Genomic DNA, 20,336 nt, shown 5'->3' with positions numbered 1-20,336 from the left:
TCAAGTCACTGAGAGGCAGGTGGGGCTGCAGTTGCCTTGGTATGGTTCGCACCTGCCTCCCAGCTTCATGTCTGGTTTCCATTCACGCGCGCGCGGCGGGCCGGCTGTTTCCCCCGATGTTTGCCCACAGAAACGGTGCACTGTACATGAAAGCTAGGCATACCAGGTACGCGACGCGAAGTATACAGTACTTGTCCCCCCGCAGCACCACACGTTATTAGGTACTGAGGCAGGGCACTCGGTGGCGCCTGCCGACGGCCAGTGATGGGACTGACTGATGGGAATGGCCGTCGACAGTACCGGGTACCTCGTATCTATGGATGATGCAGCTTGAAATCGCTCCTGCTGCAAACACCCTCCTCCTACCTAAATACATAATAGTTAAGCATTGGCCTGACGATGCGCATCAGTAATGCCTCATGTCCAACTCATGCGCCGCAGCCCTGCTTCTTGGTCAACCGTCGGCGACAATGCAGGCTCCACGCAAACGCGTCCACCCGCCGTCCATACACGCCTCTCCCTATGGGGCCAAGAAACCTGCGCCTTCCGCTGACATACAGCTCGCAAAACGGGTTTCCCAACTCTCTTGAGAGACTCATGGCCATCGCCCTTCATCCCGCCACTGCGCCTATCCCTTAATGAGCGTCCTAGCATCATGTCTACCACTGTTGACCTGACGCCTTTGCGGCGGCTGTCGCACATGTGAGCCGTGACCGATCCGTGGCGGAGGGGGCCTCCTGAATCCCCATGTTAACGGACGCAGTGAGCACTTCTCGTCCACGCGTCACCACATTGGCATATACCGCTGCGTCACCGTGACCTGCAGGTATCAAGCCGCATCGTCGTTAGCTGCACAAGCTCAATTGGACACGGCCAAGCTGTACCCGGCTCTTGCAGCCGTCGTCGCCGCCCAGCCCATGCTCCGCGTCGGTATTCTGGGCCAGGACAGCAACGAGGCTCATTTCTCTCATGTGAAAGAAGTCGACCTGCGCAACCATGTCTCCTTCAAATCCCTCGAGTGCGAGTCGACGGAAACATATGAGGCCCTTGTTGCTGAGCAGCAGGGATGGCACCACGATCAATTGTGGCCAGAGCTTGAGACGCGGCCACCGTGGCGCCTCGCAGTCCTTCAACCCGGTCCCAACATGGACCGAGAAACTCAGCTTGCCGACATTGTTTTTGCGTTCCACCACTCTCTCATGGATGGAACCAGCGGCAGACGATTCCATGAGCTGCTCTTGTCTGCCCTGAACGACCCACCCCAACCGGCTTGCAGCTCCCCTGACGCGCCGCATCTGCTCTCCTTTCCAGACGCTCCCAAGCTGCCAGAGGCGCAAGAGGATGCGATTCCTTTCAGAAATAGCATTTCATACGTGGCAAAGACCCTTTGGAGCGAGCTTGGCCCCGACATCCTGAAGCCGCGCAAGGTCGTCCCGTGGCATGGCAAAGCTATCGACTTTGCCATTCCATACAAAACTCGCGTCCGTCCCGTCGATATCCCGCACGAGGTGGTTGTCAGCCTACTACAAGCTTGCCGGGAACATTCAGCGACCCTTACTGGCTTGTTTCACGCGCTCACGCTCGTTTCGTACGCACGTCAGCTCCCGCCGGATGAGGCCAAGTCGTTTGCAGCCAGCACGCCCATCAACCTGCGTCCATGGTTTGGGCCCAAGGCCGATCCACAGTGCAAGGACCATCTACGGTGCCTCATCACCAGCTTTTCTCACGACTATCCTGCTGAGGCAGTCGCCGCCATCCGTCGACCGGAAGCAGACCTGGACGCACTCATTTGGCAACATGCAAAACGGATCAAGATGGAGCTCGTCGAAAGATTGGCCACATTGCCCAAAGACGACATCAATGGCCTCCTGAAATATGTGGGCGACTGGTTCGACTTTTGGGAGAAGAAGAAGGGCAAGACTCGGACCGAGTCTTGGGAGGTGAGCAACATTGGCGTCTTACCGCGACCGCCAGCTGGTGCATCCTGGTCCATCACGCGCCTGCTCTTCAGCAACGGCTCCATGGTCGCCGGTCCGGCGCTGGGCGTAAACATTGCGAGCGCCGAGAACGGCATCTTGACGGCCGGGATCTCGTGGCAGGACACCGTGGTTCCCGACGAGCTGGTCGATAGCCTCGAACGAGATCTTAAAACGTACACACAGCGCCTGCACGACGCCGGCAAATTCGGGGCTCCCTAGCGATTACTCACTAATAGAATGAAACTAATAGGTCCTGATAGAGAACCAAATTATCAGCCGGGAAGGCCATCGTACATCGGCCGTAATGTAATCCTAAGTCCATGGCAAGGACCTCGCTATAGGAAAAATACGAAATCCGGCTTCGTGGCCAAGAATCCGTTGTCCGGCGTAGCGCGGCTCCAAATTTACGTGCGTCATTGTTGAAGCATCGATGAGCCGCTAGGCGTTGATGTCCATTAGCGTAGCCACGCATAGACCCGCAATGGCGACTGCAATATCATTTATAAGCCAGCCAGTGCCTAATAAACCACTAATGGGTATACAGGCTACTTCATGGGACATGGTAAGCCCGCTGCCGGGCCAAGTACCGAGCATCGATGCGGTGTGAGCCGGCTTGCCGACGTCGGCACCGAGCCGGCGCCGACTGCATACACAGGGCCGTCGCCGAACAGTGGAGCCGCATTAACTACCGGGCAGGCGGATGTAGAGGAGCACTGTATCTTGGGATACCGAAGATGTTAGTACATTGTCCTATAACTTGCATCATGTCGAGTTGCTGCCTTCGTTGTGTTTTGCAGCATGAGATGTCTCAGTACATGTAGCCGCCGCCACGACCGCCACCGCCATCATGACCCCGATGACTTCAAAACCGGCTCCAGAACCTACGAAGGAGGAGTCATCAGCGCAAGATGATGAGCAAAAGGATCATGGAGATGGAAATGGAGAGGCTCGGGATGGCCAAGTTGGCCGCTACTCCATCTTCACCACATGGCAAAAACGTGCCATGGTTTTGGCCGCCTCCCTGACGGCCTTCTTCTCGCCCCTTACGGCGCAAATATATTTGCCCGCCCTGACAGCCATCGCGAAGGACTTCAACGTCACAAGCTCGCAGATCAACCTGACCATCACGACATACATGGTCTTCCAGGGCATCACGCCCGTGTTCATTGGCTCGCTGGCCGACAGCGGTGGGCGACGGCCCGCGTACGTCGTTTGCTTCGTCATCTACATCGCCGCCAACATCGGGCTCGCGCTCGCGCCCGGCTACAACGCGCTCCTGGGCCTTCGGTGCCTGCAGTCGGCCGGCTCGAGCACCACCGTCGCCCTTTGCACCGCAGTGGTGGCGGACCTGGTCACCTCGGCAGAGCGAGGACAATACATTGGGATTACCGTCGTGCCGGCGGTGTTGGCCCCGGCGCTCGGGCCTGTCGTCGGCGGTTTGCTTTCGCAGTATCTTGGGTGGAGGTCCATATTCTGGTTCCTGGTCATCACGTCTGGCGCGACGGTTGTGCTGATTGTCTTGTTCCTGCCTGAGACATGTCGACACATCGTTGGCGATGGCTCCATCTACCCACCTCCTATGTATCGGTCAGTGTGGCAGATTATGAGTCGCCGCCGACAGCGGCAGCGGAAAACACACCGTGTTGAGGATTGCGAGACGGCGAGCACGGCGACGGCCGCCAACAAGTTCAAGTTCAAGGCCCCCAACATCCTCGGCTCCGTCTTCATGCTCTTTGAGAAGCAGACGTCTCTGCTTCTCTGGACCAGCAGCCTGGTCTTCGCGGGCTTCTACTGTATCGCATCCGCCATGCCGTCCCTATTCGCCGATCGCTACGGCTACGACGAGATCAAGGTTGGCCTGATGTATCTGCCCCTGGCCGGCGGGTCCGTCGGCGCCGCCGCCATCGTCGGCCCTGTCATCAACTGGAACTACAAGCGACACTGCGTGAAGCTCAGCATCCCCTACGACCGTTCCCGGCAGCAGGACCTCTCCGAGTTCCCCATCGAGCGCGTCCGCCTCGAAGTCGGATTTCCGCTGCTCGCGCTCGGGGGCGCCAGCATCATCGCCTGGGGCTGGGCCATGCACGCGGACGCGCACGTCGCGGTGCTGTGCGTGCTCGGCGCCTTCATCGGCATGGGCTTGATTGGGTACAGCAACGCGACCAACGTGCTGCTCATCGACATCCACCCGGGCAGGGCCGGCACCGCGACGGCGGCCAACAACCTCACCCGGTGCCTTGTCGGCGCGGGGGCGAGCGCCGCGGTCGTGCCGATGATCAATGCCATGGGCGTTGGCGGCGCCTTCACCCTTGTTGGGGGGCTCTACTTTGTCTGCTTCCTCCCGCTCTTGTGTATACTCCGCTGGGGAATGACGTGGCGGGCAGAGGTGAAGGCCAAGGCCGCGAAGAAGAAGAGACGAGAGGAGGCCAAGCTAGAAGCGAGGGCTTGAGCCAGCGACTAAGATCATGTGGAACGACTAATGAGAATACGTATAAAGTGCAGCAAACACTCAACGCAAACTCGCAATATGTAAATACATACTCGTGGCTATGTAAGTCAGAGCGTTTGGCAGTCTGCGGCGTTTCTTGTTTTTGTCTCCTCTGGGTCAGTCGTGAACATTTGTCAAGGAGGGCAATAACATACAAGTCAAACGTCACCTTACAACCACGAGTATGCATGACATTACCATCAGTAACCATACCACCGATTCACCACCGCGAGAACGCGAGTTCCGGTTCAACGCTTCGGCGCTGACCGCGTATCTTGCACAGCTCGGCCTGCACCGACAAAATACGTCACTGAGTAAAATTCACCATCCAAACACATATAAGACTGTAAATTGGACAGTAATGTGTCATGCTCCAAGTACAAACCCAATTCTTCTTTGACTAGTCAACCTAATGCGGACGAGGGCTGAGCAGGTCCGACGCGTTGAACTCGTAGGTGTGGAAGCTGAAGAGCATAGTCAACTTTGTTACTGTGATCAGAGAGTACTGAGTTACGGGTTAAATGCTCCGGGTGACTCATGACCTTTGGGACAACAAGAATATCCTCCTAGTCCTCGACCGTCTGACGTACGGTTACTATAGATCCAGGCAAAGCCTCAGAGATCTGGTTTTACCAACCTTTTGAAACAGGCACCCCAGTTTTGCACCGGCGGGTTCCGAATAGTTCAAAATTGTCGTAACGAAGGCTACACGGACCATTAGTATCAAGTGGCCAACGGCAGGATCGGTGTGAGACAATCTCCAGCCGAAATGGTGTGATCGGTCCGCGGGGCAACACTCACACCTTATCGCCGGCATCAACACCAATGATCGTGCGTGTACGCCTAGCTTGAAGGAGCGTGCGACTGTCTACATTCTAGACTTCTAAGTAAAGCTCTCCCATGATTCGTTGAGCACTGAACCTATATATTTTTTCGCCAACTCTGGCGTGAGACTCGCACTCAGAGATGTCTGAACTGCACGGTAACTCTGCATTTGGTAACATCTTTAGGGGCCCAACGCGTGGTCTTAATATCCTAGTGGTGATGGAATGAGCGGGAGGGTTACTGGGGCGGCGACTTGGTGTGCGGTATGTGCATGGTTCCGCTGCAAAAGGTCTGGCGGCGATGTAACCTCTGGGTCCAGCCGTGCTTCGATGTAAGACATCGTATTCGTGTGCTACCAATGCCGGCCCGCGGTTATAGGTTAAAAAGAAAGCGAAGCGCCCATCGATCCTATGGGTTTGTGAGTATGAGATGGCGACAATGCCTTGAGGAACGAAGTTCCGAAAGGATTTCTACGGCCAGTTTTTTGCATACTCCAGGTAGTTGAGAGAGCAGTTTTTAAAGCTTTATTCCTATTGGCCTAGTTCTTATCTTTATCTCATAATCTGCCGGGGTTTTTCCTACTATTACTGCCAAAGATAGACCCTATTTTCCCCTCCCCCTCCCCCTCCCCTCTTAAGTATAACATATAAGGCCGGAGGCTAGAGCTACTGCCGGTACCTCTAAGCTAGCTCAATAGCGAGAGACCCGTGCTGATATCAAGACCGCTAAGGACTTCGTTCCTCAAGGCTCGGTGTGCAAGGCAGGGCTGCCTTACATTCCCCTGTTGTAATACGAAATGACGTATCGATCAGAGCTATCCTCTTGCGAGATTCCTCTTGAGGTAAGCCGCACCATCTCCGGCTTAACACCCGTCGATATCGCCCGAGGCTAAGCCGTTACTCCAAAACAAAGGCTGCGGTAGTGGCAGCGGGAGGCTCTGCTGGACACTACGAGCCTATACCCGAGTATGAAGGCCGGCATCGATACGACCCTACGGCGTCGTGGGATCCAAAAGAGGAGCAGCGGCTAGTGCGAAAGGTAGGACGCCTCAAAGTGCTAAACGGAAAGACAAAAGGGGCTTATACAAGACACAGTTAGACTACCGCATCTGCTCCTGGGTATGCCTGATGTTCTTTGCCCTCCAATTGGACCGTGGCAACATTATTCAGGCCCTTTCGGACAACATGCTTACTGATCTTGGCCTCACCACCAATGACTACAACACTGGCATGACCATCTTCTACGTGTGTTTCCTCACCGCTGAACTCCCATCCCAAATGGTGTCGAAGAAGCTCGGTCCGGATGTATGGATTCCTATTCAGATGGTATCATGGAGCGCCGTGACGTGCTGTCAAGCCGCCATGCGCGGACGCTCTGGTTTCTTCGCCACGAGAGGGTTTCTCGGGGTGCTCGAGGGCGGCTTCGTCCCGGACGCAATATTATACCTGTCTTACTTTTACAAGAGCGACGAGCTTCCCGCAAGGGTCAGCTACTTTTACACCTCCTCCTACCTCACTCGAATTGTCGCTGCCCTCCTAGCGTACGGAGTTCTGCATATGAGGGGGCTAGGGGACTGGGCAGGATGGCGGTGGCTCTTCATCATTGAAGGAGCCCTGACCACCGTGGTGGGGGTTATATCGTGGTTCTACTTACCGCCTAGCCCGACGCAAACAGCGAGCTGGTTCCGCGGCAAAGACGGCTGGTTCTCAGAGCGTGAAGAGGTCATCATGGTGAATCGCATTCTCCGCGACGATCCAGCAAAGGTGGGCCCTCTGGACTGATCGGGGCCCGTGAATGGGGCCTTTGATAAAACCCAACTGTCCAGCTGACCACCTCCAGGGCGGCATGCATAATCGCCAGGGTCTCACCCTTCCCCTTCTCTGGCAGGCGTTACTCGACTGGGACCTCTGGCCAATATACCTGCTGGGCTTTACTCTGCTACAGCCCGTGCAGCCGGTAGAGACTTACATGACTCTTAATCTGCGCAACTTGGGCTTTGATACATTCCTGACTAACCTGCTTACCATCCCCGCCTACGTGCTCTTTTGCATACAGCTCATCTTCTGGACCTGGGTGTCGGAGCGCATCAACAATCGGTTCCTTGTTACCTTCTTTTTTTCGGTGTGGATGTTTCCTTTGATCCTTGCCCTCAGGCTCCTGCCCGATGATGCGAGCAACTGGGTGAGATATGCCCTCACAACTCTCATCGTTGGCTACCCTTTCGTACACTCTATTCTCGGTGAGTGAGACACAGTCTACAATTCACATAGTCGCGAGCTCTGAGTTAATGCAGAGTGCTCTCAGTCAGTTTGACTTCGAGAAACGCAGGAACGGTGAGGACAAGAACAGTGGGGAGCGCTATTATCAATATGACGGGGCAGGCCGGCAGCATCATCTCCTCCAACGTGAGCCTCTCTGTCGGCCTATGCGCGACGGAAGTCACATCACTGATTGAAGTCCTGATCAGATATATCGTAAGGATGATGCACCGTATTACCGAAGAGGCAACGCGGTTATTCTGGGCATCATTGCTTGGAACGCTGTTGCCACCTTGCTTATCAAGTTCTACTACGTGTGGAGGAATAAGACACGCGACAAGATATGGAACGCCATGTCGCCTCAGGAAAAGGACGACTATTTGACCACAACAACCGACGAAGGAAGCAAGCGCCTCGATTTTCGGTTTGCGCATTAAAGTTCGTCTCCGCCACTCGCACTGATACCCAAAACTGCACGTAGAGGATCATTGATTCTCAAGGCCTCGGTCATGTGTGGCATGGTCAGCCTGCCGGGATGATGCGGGCGTTGGCTATTGACTCCGCCGGGTGGATTGCTCTGTGTTACCTATGCGCAGGACATGTGCAAGTGCAAGTGCATGACCCAACTCTAGGAAAAGACGCCGTAGTCGAAGCCAAGCGTGCAACCATTTCACTGCATGAAGTTAGCGGATCGGAATCCTGGAAATAGGCAAGGGCTATCAAGTTGGCGCCTTAAAAAGTCGCATTTCCACGATGCTTTTGACAATCGCAAATGCTTAAACTGCCGGCTGAAGCGTCCCATAATCGTACAAGGTATTTCTATACTATGAGCAACATTGCTATGTGTTTCACCCGCTATAACTTAGGATAAAGCAATAAACTAATCGCTCCGCCATCCTTCAAAGATCACCCTCCGCTGCGGGCCATTCCCATGTCCTCGTGCTCGCACTGCCCCCCTTAGACTCTAGTACTGGTGCAAATAGGCTATACAAGTGCAACTACGTGAGTTTTATATGAATTCTATTATACTTCGAACTCTGGAATATGCACTACAATGAAACTCTATATAATGTGTATCCTACACATGCGGCATTTATTAATACGAGTGATCCCAGCTCTGACCTCTGCTCTGTCACTCTTGTTAGTCCCCAAGATCCAAACCCCCCGAGAGCAGCAAGTCCAGAATGAAGCCCGGAATCATTGTGTTGAGTCTGATCACTCTTGGATCAGCGCTGTCGTCCAAGGTCGAACGCCAGCTGCAGTCCTTGCATATCCGAGATGCTGACGACAATTCTATCGAAGATGAGCCGTGGTATGATACAACGCGGTCGATTCCCTGCGAGGATCGTCCCCTGGCTACAAGATCCTTCTAACTGACTACCCTTAGGACCAAGACCAAATTGCCATACCAACATCTGAGACTGAAGTTACGATGGAAATGGGGAACTCTTGCTCACGACTCGCTTGCATGTCGCAAGAATCCCCAGCGCGATGCTTGCGGGACCGATCTATACTGCAAAGGTTTTGGGCAGAACGGCCAGTTCCTTTCCCAGCGGACCCCTAGGTTCCGGTCTCGAGAGCAGTGCCTCCAGGCTCACGAGAGCCCTCCAGCGAAACTGCCATGGGTAGATGGTACTCGCCGCCCCGACTCGGCCCCATGCCGTAGGAATCCGGTTGAGCAGCAATGCGGCTCATACGCATATTGCGCCTCTTACAACGATGTTTCTGGACATGCCAGGAGTCGGGTTGCCAAATACAAGACGTCTGAGGAGTGCTTCAACGCCCGCGAGAAGAACCCACAAGCGAAGAGTATTCAACCAAAGCGCAGGTGGGAGGACGGCACTTCAGCGGGTCGAGAACTCTGCGGAATATCCGCATTCACTGCCGAGGCATGTGGCACTATGCGATATTGCCAACTGTTCCCTACAACCCGGTCAGGGGTGCATGACGAGTTTGCAAACACCGCTGAGTGCATGGCAGCCTTTAAGCCCAGAGATTTCCAGCCAGCACTAGACTCGAAAACGCAAACGTTCTTGCAGTGCATCATGAGCAAGCACAAGAGCAAGCATTGCGGTACTCAAATTTACTGCGACATGGTCGGAGCGGGTGAGGTTCAAGACGCAAAGTGGAAAACCAAGGAGGAATGCTTGCGCGGTCATCCAGGGCTCGTCTAGTTCGAGTCAGACGATTTGTCTCCTCACCCATGCAACATGTTTCGCGATGTCGTACCAACGCTGTTTCCAAAGGCAGGTGCCGGCCGCATGCCGCCAAAACTTGAATTGCTGCAGCCGGCTGGCTTTGGTTGCTTTGGTTGCTGCTTTGAGGCTTCTTGGCTTATGGTGGGTGGGAAGATAGCTCACGAACAAATATCTCTCCGATGCTCTAAGAGATCCTGTTCAAACCATGTTATGTGATGCGAAAGCAAATCGACGACAGGGAAACAACAACTTGCTTATGGTCTCTCGACCCTATTCAGGGGTCCAGCGCCTTGACCAAGTCTGCGATCGGCCATTTGTTCAACTTGTGTGCTTGTTGCGCATATCATGCAAGGTAATGGCGCGTAAGTCCGTCGTGTGACTCTGCTCATTGGTCCTCGTCCCGGTTCCCCCGCCACGGTCCAGGACATAAGCTGAGGCTGATGTGCAGAATTAGGCGCCTGCAAGAAATAGTTGAGCCAAGCCAGGATTGCTCTCCCACATCTCATCTTCGGCATCATCAGGCGATCGTGCACATCGCCGGAAATTTGGTGCCTTTTTGTACGTAACTTGTTCTCGCGCGAAAGTAATCGACCCGGTCGTACTTGAGCCCAACAGCCCAATTACAATTACTGCGGCATGGCTTCCTCATCGACAGCCCGCAAAAAAGAGGTATGACCCGCGGGGAAGGGACAGAAGCGGTTCAACCTCGTGCTAACTGTTGACTAGACGAACGACGAAACGTCGCGCGGGACAGAAAGTCTGATGGGGTCATCCTCAGACCCAACTTCCTCATCCAAGTCGTCCCGCAAACTCCACACTTTGGGATTGCTCAACGAAACTGGCGACGAATACCTCCCAGCCGTGGTCGACAGCGCCGGAGAGAATAAAGTACAGCCCCATGGACAGCTCTGCGGCGGACGAGCGTATCGGCTTCGGACCTTTACCCTGCCGACCAGGGGCGACAGGCTTTTTATGACTGGAACTGAGTGCGCTAGAGTTTTGGGCTATCCCGACACCTACTCGCTCTTTCACAACAACCCGACATTATACGAACTGTTAGCGACACAGGAGGAGAAAGACTACTTGGTCGGACAGGAAATAATTTCGTCATCGTACGACGCCACGCAAATCGCATTTGTGACCGCCAAGTCCGTATATCGCTGTTTCGACAGTCGGGTCATTCAGGATGGACGCCGAGTTCACGACGACTACTGGGAAGCGCAAGCGATTGAGAAAGGGTACTCCATGCTCAAAGAAGACGCATCACCGCGCTCAAGGACGGAGAGCTTACCAAAGCAAGTCATTGGGAAAAAATCCTTGAAAACCCGAATATTTCAACGGCATGCGCAGCGAATAGCACAGATTCTCATTGAGGAAACCGGTGTGACAAAATGGGGCGAATGGGCCGTTCTGAGAGAGCCCAGAGACAGATTGGTGGCAAGAATGGACGGTCTACTCAGGAATTACGGCGCAGACCTGCTGAATCCCGACTCGGAGCTAGTCGAGGCGGTTAAGATGTCAAATCTGTTGCGGGATTGGGCGACATACACGGCCAACCACTTCTGGGCAATGGCGACGACATCACTCTCTGGCGAAACAACGTCCACCGTCCTACAAGCTGGTGGTTGGCCATCGGCTGTGAGATCTGCCCTTGAGTCTTCAAAGACGTTGAGCCAGATGACCGATGGTGAAGAGCTCATGGAGACGTTGTACAGCAGAAAACTCCCCCGGATTCCCGGATTCGAGTCGACCAAGGAGTTTGCACGCTTGAAAGGTATGATTCGACGGACGTTCTATTTTAACGAGATGGGGCGAATGGCAGACATTGAAGGCTATGTCTTGAACTCACTCAGGGGCCGGGATCCTTGCTTTTGCCCAGTGTGTGGCCCCACCCAGTCGACCGAGACATCGAGGATGAAATGGTGTGGCCACGACGGAGTGATATACAATGTAGCAATTTGGACAGATTGGAAGCCATTGGCCTTTCTTCGATGGCAATTTGGAACCGAGGACGTGCGGCTGGGATCCGTCGTCACAATCACTGGCTCTGCCCTCTACGCGCATGCCGCGACAGCATCTACTTATATGCGCAAATTTTGGCCCCGGACCGCCGACTACTTGCTGGACTGTGTTCAGGATGCGATGGGAGAAGTTGCAAAAAGACATGTGGAGCAGAACGAACGAAAAGAATCGCCATCTGGTGAGTCTCTTGCTGGTGAAAATGCATATCACTCCTGGTACCTTCCACTGACCGCTGCCGGGTCCGTCTGTAGACCGATACAATCGACTCTTTTGCAATTCTCGGGGATTCAAATGCAGCCTGCATGGTCAGCAATACATCGACGTCAGTATTAAAGCGACTTCTACTATCATAGTCGAGCTTGTTCAGCAGTTGGTATGGCTAAGCGCCACCATGACCATGGTACCAGACGTCAGCGCTGGGAAATTCTGTCAGCCTGGTCACGTTCCATCCTCTCCAGTATCAGGAATCAAGGGTCGTATCACTTACTGTGAGCCAACATTAAGAGTTCAAAGCCAGACAATCTGGCCTAGCCAATCGCCGCAAAAGGTCAAGTTTGATATCGACAGTGTGTATGAGCCGCTCCTCCCGACAGAAGATTCCTGCTGGCTTCCGCTCTTCGACGATGCAGTAATTGCACGCAGTTTTCCAATTCCCGAAAGGGGAGAGGAAATGGGCCTCGAGCTAGGCCTGGACCTCATGGCTGCAATATGTGGTGTCCGACACGCCGTGGAGTATGAGAACTCGGTGGTGCTCAAGGGATTCTCGACCATGCTGGTACCTGTAGGCAAGACTGCAGACCGAGTACAGTGGCATCTGGCTCGTAACGAGAATGCAGATGAGCCGATCTCGTACAAGACAGGCATCGCTCAATGCAAAGGCAGAGTCGGTTTAGATCAGCTGGACGTCCTCTCTTTGCCGAACACGCGTGCGATCGTCGGCTGGTGCAGCTCCGCTGAGACAAGCCTAGGCAATCCGGACTATGACTACGCAAACATTGATTACTCCAAGGCCAAGGCGGCACGACTTGAGCCACGCTTGGAGGGGGGAAGCTTTGGGTTTCAGCATTTCGGTATGGCCAAGTTCGATTTCAGGCTTGGCCGCAGGGACATCAAGTTTCATTACCTCCGCGAAGGGCCATTTCGAAGTATTGTCTCAGCTGCTGAAAGGACACCCGTCGCGCTGTACGATACCACGGAACGGCGTGGGTGGCTGGTGCCTGCGACTGCTCTGCTGCTACACATTGCCCAGCATCGACACTTCCTTGAACCTTTTGTTGCCAGCGGTGGCCTCCCCATGAAGTTGCCCATGAAAAATACAACAAAGGAAACGCTCCTGGCGAATCGTCAGCTACCACTGTCAGATGACGAGTCATACGCCTTCCAGGACTTGATTAATGACATATGGTCGATGCTGGAGTTTCTCATTGCCCGAGCAGCCGATCAGCGTTGTGTGCCAGGCAAGCCACTGAGCATGCACACCAGTAGACGATTGGGTGGGTTTGAGTACAAGGCAATAGTGCAGCAGCGGTCTCCCATCTCTCCCAAGGAGTGCTCTCTAGGGGGCACCGCTGGAGGGTGGCTGTCACTGGTGGAGGACATCGACGCCCTCGTTCTCTTCGCCAGCGGGTTCGGCAATGTGATCCATCCAAGAGATCCTGACCGAGAAGTCATTTGCCGCGAGTGGAGGTCTCTCCCTTGTTACAAGGACTACTTGGCCACCTCGGTCAGCACGTTGCTGGACTTGTACGACGCAGCCGGGTGCCGACTTGACCGAGAGTTTCTCAGTCCGAGCCGCCTGCGCTGGCACCGCGGCACGGCCTCACTCTTCGAGCCTTGTCTGACGCCTAGAGAATTCCAGTGCAGCTGCAGCCGTTTACAGCACATCGTGACGCATTCCAGAGGCCAGGTCGTTGGTCCAGGGATGCTGGAAGAGGAGGGGGCCGTCATTTTCGGGGCTACCGGCTCCGCTCCAGATGACGGATGGCGGTCAGCAAAGGCCGAGTCAGGGCAACTCTACAGCCAGCCCAATCTGCCGCTCCATGGAAACGAGGAGTTGCAGTGTCTGGAGGGGCCATCATGCGACTCCGGTGTGGACCAGCAGGAGCCTTATCCAGCAGGGTGTTCCACATGCAGGGAGAAAGTGACGCTTCCAGTGCGCGTGGAGTCAAGTAATTCACGGAATAGGACTAAGCAAGTGTTCGAGAAGGCCGATACGCGGTTCTACGATAAAGTTCTTGCTATGCCGGAAGAGCTGTTGGACGGCGGTGTGCCTACGGCCCAGTTGGGGATGAGGCGATGACCAGCCCCTGACCCCTGCCGTCGAAAGTGTGTTGGGCGAACTGCTGCTACGTATCATCCGGAGGCATCATGTCCTTGCAGCCGGTAAGAAGCGTGTGCTAGGATGCTGGAGCCGTTGACGAAACTGAAGCCTCACGGGGGTGGGCTCCCCGAAAGCATTGATCCTGACTGGAGGGTTGATGTCTGACCGCACCGGCAAGCAGTCCAGGCACCGCCCAACATGCATTCGAATCGAGCATTTTAGGACCGAAACGTAACTGAGTTGGCATTCTTCCGACGGCTGCAAGGCCATTGTGGATATCATGCAACCGAGATGCCTGACAGCGGCAGATACGTACTTGAACCCGCGTTCGATGCTGCATGTCATACCGTCGCTTAGAAGTTAGTTGTAGCAGCGCCTGCTGAGTCGTCGTGCATAGTGCTGCGGCTGCCAACTCGTAACTACCTCGTAATTGGCTCACATAGCGGTCAACCTGGATGATTTCCAGCTTCCCCAACCGGCTATTGACTTGTCACTTCCCCGTGGCGTGACATCGAACGAGCTCCAGAGATAGCTTCGCTTCGGCCCGCGTGGCGTCATGGGGAGAGACAAGGGGGCGTCCCCAGACATCAGCCGGACGATCTGGACGGGCCCTCTTTCAGGTTTTCCCCCCCTCGGCTTTACTTACCTCAAGCTTACGCTTTGTACCAAGATACGACGAGGCTAATGTACATGTAAAACCCACTACAAGTCACCGTTGCCCCCACTCGCCGTTCAATTCTGAGTTGCCACATGTAAGTATCGTGATGCTGCCTACCCAGCGGACGTTCACGTCTCATACGGCAGTCGGATTCTGGTCACAGTCTGCCCGACAGGCGGAGCATTTTAGTAATGGAGACGACAGGATCATCGTTCCGACTAAAGCTGGCCCACAGTTACTCTCAGACTCCTCCTTCCCATGTTCCAACGCGGTCTGCTCCACGGCGTGCAGCTCGCATGATACATGTATTCGCCAAACACGGGCTATAAGGATGCGCATTCGGCGGGGCCAAGCCCAGGGTTTGATTTGGCACCGATGGAACCTTTCATGCAGCTTGACCCAACACACCGGGTCATGAAGATGCCCCCCCCCCCAAGCCTCCGTCATGTTTGCTGCTCGTGGGATCATTGGGCCTGCGCTGCTAGGCCCAATGAAACTCCGCAGGGCCGCTGCGCGTACCCAATTGAGTGGTTACGCTCTTGCCTGTGGCGACGCCCTCATTGGCGATGTGGGAGGCCATGGGACTGCTTTGGCTGTGCTAATGCATGCGGGACATGCAGCCAGGATGCTGCCGGGGCGTTGACGACAGACACGTCAACGGCCTTGGCTAAGGCCAATTATTCAACCGCCATACCCGAGATGCAACTAGCTTCTAGCTCTGACCTTTTGAACCCATATCACCAGAAAGGCCACTATGTCGGGTCTGCTGCTGTATGACGTGGCCGACGCCGGGGGCGTTAGTTAGGTACTGCGTAGACAGACGCACCTTGTTGCGGCGCAGAAGCAGCCGGAAGGGAGGAAGACAGATCCGCCGCTGTGGAGTAACGGCGTCAACCGAAAGGCCTTCAAGTATTTGTATTTCATTTAATGCCCTCCTCGGAGCAGGCGGTGCTCTCTCTTTTGTCTCTTGAGTTGCAAAATTGCCGTGCTCCTTTATTCTCCCCCTCTGCAACTATGGCAAACTTTACGGAATCCGTGACGCTCGACCACCTATCAGGAACCATGATGGAAGAGCGTCAGCAAAACTTGGGGCCCGTCCTCATGATAGCCACGGCTCTGGCTGTTGTTATGGTGTCCAGCATGACCCGCTACTTGAAATCCGTTTCCAAGCAGGTCAGCTTTGGCAGCTTCTTGGGCAAGCCCCTCCGCAACATTCCACAAGTCCCGGGATATCCGATACTTGGAATCCTTCCTCAGATGTGCAAGCAAGGACTTTACTCCTCTGCCATGAAGTCCCTTTTCGACGCTGCTCGGGACTGCGGCATTTCCTCTTCCGCTGCCGTTGGAATCCCCGTCGTTTTCATTCGTGATCCTGCCATCATCCGCCAGGTCCTGGTGCAGAACTCCAACAGCATCACTCGGCTGGCACCAGATGGCAGCGGCCCGTTCAACATTATGCAGCGCATCACGGGAACCATTGCCGCGTCTGCCAACGGCGAGGACTGGCATCGCTGGCGCAAGGGCTTCCTCAAGGACTTCTCCAACGCGACTGCCCTTCGGCAAGCCTATGATGACATAAGGCTCATCGCCAGAAGACATGTCCAAGCAATGCGGGACGCGAAATCCGGGTCGGATCTCGGCCGGGTCATGGAAGCCTATGCGTTGGACTCTGTCTGGTCCGTCACCATAGGGGATGACACTGTCTCCAAGTCCTCTGCGGACATCACAGATGTTATGGCTGGCTACGGTGACATTGTCGGCGACCCCTCACACCTTTGGAGGCACTTTTTCCGCAACTTCTTCTCCTTCAAATCCTTTCAGGACCCGGATTATGTGGAGCGTAACGTCGGCGCACACATCAACCGCGTCTTGCATAAGCTGTTGAACCGCAACCTTACCAACCTTGACCCGGAGACCCTTTTTTGCAACGGCCGAAAGAGTAACTTTCTACGAAACACCTCGAGGGAATCCGGAGGCACTTCGGAGATCCCTGTCACTCAGGATGTTCTTGCACAAGCACGTCAGGTCTTCTCGCTCGGCCACGAAGCCCCTACCCTGCTCCTGGTGTGGGCCATTTACGAGCTCAGCCTCCACCCGGACGTGATCACCAAGCTGCGACGGGAGATACTGCAGAACATGCCCGACAGCGGCGACCTGGACTTTGAGACCCTTCGCACCATGTCGTATCTCGACGCAGTGACCTCGGAGCTGCTTCGGGTGCACCCTCCCATCTCGACCACTTCTCGTATCGTCACGGAGCCTATCCCGGTTCAGACGCGGACCAACGATACCGCCGTCATCCCCGCTGGCGCACACCTGTTTGCCTCTATCCATCTTCTTCATCACGATAAGCTGGTGTGGGGTGATAACGCTGACGAGTTTGTCCCGGAGAGGTGGGAAGGCCTCCGCGCAAGTGCTGCGGAAAGCCGCTGCGAGTACATGCCCTTTTTGACTGGGCCAAGGGGCTGCCCCAGCTCCAACTTTGTCATGATTCAAATGAAGACGATGCTCGTTGAACTGCTCACCCAGGTCGACATTGAGCTTCCCAACTCGGCTGGGCTGGAGAAGTGCATCGGGGGTGTCGTGAAGCCGAGTAGGCCAGTGGAGTATAACCTGAAGGAGCTCTGCATTTAGGCACCATCAGGGCGAGGGTGACCAACACGTCGGCATGGATAAGGGGATCTTCACTGTCTAGGCTGCATCATGAACTCGGAGACTACATGTACCTTGGGAATGGCGCATTTGCTTTTGTCATTGTCATACATATCCTTAGAGAAAACGAGTATCGCGCGACAGAATGGACACAGATATTCCGGGATTGTGTTGCTCGCCTTTGCACCGTTTTACGTTATGAGACAGTACGAGAGACATGCCGCCTCAACATCCATTCACAATACACGTTGATGGCGTGCAGCCCGCACGGTTTATCCTTGCATGGGATTCGACCCTGCAATGCCACACGATTGCCAAGGACTCGTCCGCCTGACCCGGGCATGACAGGGGCCGTTGCTTCCGCGCAGCAAGGGCGGGCGGGAACATGCAGAATGGGCTTGTCTGTTTATGCAATACCTCCCGGACAGCGGCTCAGGCCGTCCCGTCGGATCTGGGGGACTAACCGCGATGCAGGCTTCTTCCCCACCATCATGTACATCGGTGTAAATAGTTTTCTCTTCCCGCCTTCGACCAGAGCATCCGCCGCCCGCCCGAGACTTTTCGGCCGTCTTTCTAGTTCCAGCTGGGGCAATTCGCACAACTTCCAGCAAGCCGAAGAAGGCGTGCGCGGCTTCTCTTCCCCAGTTCATCCTCAGAACCGTGAGGGCATCCCACACAGTCTGCGCGTATCTCAAATCGCTGCCCAGGCGCCAGTACCAAGGCGCTGGCCCGTCGTCGTCGGCAGCGAGGTCGTGGTTGGCCTGCATCTCAAAGCCGGCGTTTTTGAAGGCGGCGATACCTTCTGAGATCTTGAACAGCTGGGCGATGCCGTCACCCTGCTCAATGTCAAGTCGGACTCGCCGATGGGCTAGATCGTCATTGTTGTATGCATCGGTCATGAGCCATTCGTAGACTCCAAACACCCCGCCAGGTTTCAAAACGCGAAAGATCGCGCTATACACGCCTTGTAGGGATGGGGCGTGGCATGTCGCTTCAAGAACGTAGACGGCATCGAACGAGTTGTCCGGGAACGGGATGCTCTGCGCCGTGAAACCGCACGAGTCAGTCCATGCATTCCAGTCTATACTCCGGCGTATCGACCAACAAAGGAGGGTCCATACCATGAAATCGCCCTGTACAAATTCGAGCTTGTTTTCAAGCCCTTCTCTGACGGCATAGTTTCGCGCACGCTGCACTTGGTACTCATTGAGGTTGAGGCCCGTGACGTGACAGCCCGTGAACTTGACCATCTCACGCGCAGGGCCGCCCACACCACAGCCCACATCCAGGACCTTCATTCCGCTCTTGATGCCTATCTGACTGGCAAGGTAGTGTTCATGTCGAGCTATGGCCTGGCTAAACGGCTCTCTGAAAGCGAATCGGCAGAAGTGAAAGGACTCGCCCCACGCGTACTCGTACAGGTCAGTAGCCAGGTTGTAGTATCTACGAAAGAAAATGGTTACCAGCGAGCGAGATAAAGTCGAAAGAATTCTTGAGGGACATACTGTCTGGTCAAACTGGCGTAGTCATCTGTGCGAGCCTGCCTGACAGCATCGGTTTCGTTCTCGGCAGCCTTGCCGTCCCAATGCTGGAAGTATTCTTCCACCGCAGCAACATGGGCCAAATTATCCTTGTTCATCATGGCATGGAAGCCGCCTTGTGATTTATTGGAGTTGCGATGGAGTATTCCGTAAAAAGCCGAATTCTTGGCCTGATCGGCCGGGAGTAGGGCTTGCGAAACCATTTCGCTGGGGTGCACTTCGTACTTTGTTAAGACAGTGTCGTAGGTGTAGTGCGAAACTTTGAAGAGTAGACGGTATAGCAATATTCTAACAATATGCCTTGTTTTAAGCAGCTTCTTTTATATATACCAAAGGGCTGCCGCTGCCGGCGCTGCTGGAGTGCGCATCGAGTCCGAACCTGAGACGCGAATACGAATACGCGCTAACACGCACGGGGAGCCGCCTCTAGATCACCGACTTCGAGCACTCTGATACCGAGACTTGCCCATGTTGGCAAGCGTAGAATAAATTTTCTGGTTAGGATCAAATCAAGAGATGATGAATGATGGGCAATCTAAGTAAATCTGGGAGACTAAGATTACACCCTTTGCTTCGCTGCTTTCACGACGTCAGGGCCTCAGCCGCCCACACAAGGGCTTCTAAGTTGTACCCTGAGAAAGTTGTTTCTTGCTTATTTTGCAGCGCAGGAGATAAGAAGCAGTACTCTCTGCAGATCTGTATGTACATGCTGTCGCGTCGAATAAGGGTCAACACTCATCCAGCCCCCTACATGTAGGGATCCCGGATCACGGTCCATCCATATTTCCCTCGTAAACTATCCCCGTATTCGTGAAGCCACAACGAACGAGAGGTAATCCTAAATTAGATAGAGTGCAGCGACCGCTAGTGCAAGGACGCCGCTGATGTGGCTCTTGCCGGCTCCTGCAGTCGGCGGCAAGGTCGACACAGGGGGCATCCCGCTGCCCGTAGGCGAGGCAGCGCCCGACGTGTGCACTCCCGAGGGCATGCCAGTCCCGCCAGATATGACAGTCAGCGGTGGTGCTGTGCACGAGGTTGAGGGCACAGTAGAGCGTGTGACAATGTCCGGGGTCGACGACACGGGCGGGCATGCGCCGCACTGGACCGTGGTGGTGGTCGCTTGGACGATCGTGAGGGCTGTTGAGCGTGAGCTGCTATTCCCGCTCCAAGCAAACGACAACTACACGTACCGCTGAGGCCTACAATATAGTCGAGTCTCATGTTGGCGGCAGTGTTGACTGGAGGCTGCCGTCTATGTGCTGTGCTGAAAAGATCAAGTCAAGGAGAGGGAAGAGACTGGAATGAGAGGGAGCGAGGACAGGTGCGGGCGCCAAACGACTGACTGTATAAAGAAGCGTGTCGAGCAGTAGAGGCGAGAGCGAAGGGGAAATACAA

The 20,336-nt window shown here is 54.9% G+C and overlaps 8 protein-coding genes across 8 annotated transcripts; 7 read left to right on the top strand and 1 right to left on the bottom strand.

The window, feature by feature from the left end:
* Window positions 1–405: 405 nt before the first annotated feature.
* Window positions 406–2,594, top strand: ATF1_3 (Alcohol acetyltransferase). Its single transcript, XM_047991329.1, has 3 exons — window positions 406–702; window positions 764–2,387; window positions 2,524–2,594. The coding sequence occupies exons 1-2, from the start codon at window positions 656–658 to the stop codon at window positions 2,196–2,198; spliced, it is 1,482 nt and encodes a 493-aa protein (XP_047847341.1). The 5' UTR covers window positions 406–655; the 3' UTR covers window positions 2,199–2,387; window positions 2,524–2,594.
* Window positions 2,595–2,826: 232 nt separating this feature from the next.
* Window positions 2,827–4,428, top strand: JDV02_009652 (uncharacterized protein; the record flags this gene model as incomplete). The annotated part of the gene is made up of 1 exon (XM_047991328.1): window positions 2,827–4,428. One exon carries the CDS (start codon window positions 2,827–2,829, stop codon window positions 4,426–4,428), a length of 1,602 nt encoding a protein of 533 aa, XP_047847340.1.
* A 1,660-nt stretch (window positions 4,429–6,088) lies between these two features.
* JDV02_009651 (uncharacterized protein) lies at window positions 6,089–7,987 on the top strand (the record flags this gene model as incomplete). Its single annotated transcript, XM_047991327.1, has 6 exons — window positions 6,089–6,133; window positions 6,205–6,330; window positions 6,387–7,055; window positions 7,132–7,531; window positions 7,597–7,697; window positions 7,760–7,987. The coding sequence occupies 6 exons, from the start codon at window positions 6,089–6,091 to the stop codon at window positions 7,985–7,987; spliced, it is 1,569 nt and encodes a 522-aa protein (XP_047847339.1).
* Window positions 7,988–8,734: 747 nt separating this feature from the next.
* JDV02_009650 (uncharacterized protein) lies at window positions 8,735–9,724 on the top strand (the record flags this gene model as incomplete). The annotated part of the gene is made up of 2 exons (XM_047991326.1): window positions 8,735–8,862; window positions 8,938–9,724. 2 exons carry the CDS (start codon window positions 8,735–8,737, stop codon window positions 9,722–9,724), a joined length of 915 nt encoding a protein of 304 aa, XP_047847338.1.
* Window positions 9,725–10,263: 539 nt separating this feature from the next.
* On the top strand, window positions 10,264–14,069 carry JDV02_009649 (uncharacterized protein; the record flags this gene model as incomplete). Its single annotated transcript, XM_047991325.1, has 4 exons — window positions 10,264–10,417; window positions 10,475–11,522; window positions 11,715–11,948; window positions 12,178–14,069. The coding sequence occupies exons 1-4, from the start codon at window positions 10,385–10,387 to the stop codon at window positions 14,067–14,069; spliced, it is 3,207 nt and encodes a 1,068-aa protein (XP_047847337.1). The 5' UTR covers window positions 10,264–10,384.
* Window positions 14,070–15,705: 1,636 nt separating this feature from the next.
* On the top strand, window positions 15,706–17,565 carry JDV02_009648 (uncharacterized protein). The gene has a single exon (XM_047991324.1). The coding sequence runs from the start codon at window positions 15,763–15,765 to the stop codon at window positions 17,380–17,382; it is 1,620 nt and encodes a 539-aa protein (XP_047847336.1). The 5' UTR covers window positions 15,706–15,762; the 3' UTR covers window positions 17,383–17,565.
* Window positions 17,566–17,806: 241 nt separating this feature from the next.
* On the bottom strand, window positions 17,807–19,144 carry ERG6_2 (Sterol 24-C-methyltransferase; the record flags this gene model as incomplete). Its single annotated transcript, XM_047991323.1, has 4 exons — window positions 17,807–17,878; window positions 18,000–18,440; window positions 18,522–18,843; window positions 18,906–19,144. 4 exons carry the CDS (start codon window positions 19,142–19,144, stop codon window positions 17,807–17,809), a joined length of 1,074 nt encoding a protein of 357 aa, XP_047847335.1.
* Window positions 19,145–19,825: 681 nt separating this feature from the next.
* Window positions 19,826–20,137, top strand: JDV02_009646 (uncharacterized protein; the record flags this gene model as incomplete). The annotated part of the gene is made up of 1 exon (XM_047991322.1): window positions 19,826–20,137. The coding sequence occupies one exon, from the start codon at window positions 19,826–19,828 to the stop codon at window positions 20,135–20,137; it is 312 nt and encodes a 103-aa protein (XP_047847334.1).
* Between the last annotated feature and the right edge of the window lie 199 nt (window positions 20,138–20,336).

The sequence above is a fragment of the Purpureocillium takamizusanense genome, chromosome 10 (assembly GCF_022605165.1).
Source record: "Purpureocillium takamizusanense chromosome 10, complete sequence".
Classification (NCBI taxonomy): domain Eukaryota; kingdom Fungi; phylum Ascomycota; class Sordariomycetes; order Hypocreales; family Ophiocordycipitaceae; genus Purpureocillium; species Purpureocillium takamizusanense.
The sequence above is the reverse complement of the archived record's forward strand: the minus strand, read 5'-3'. Positions and strand labels throughout refer to the sequence as shown.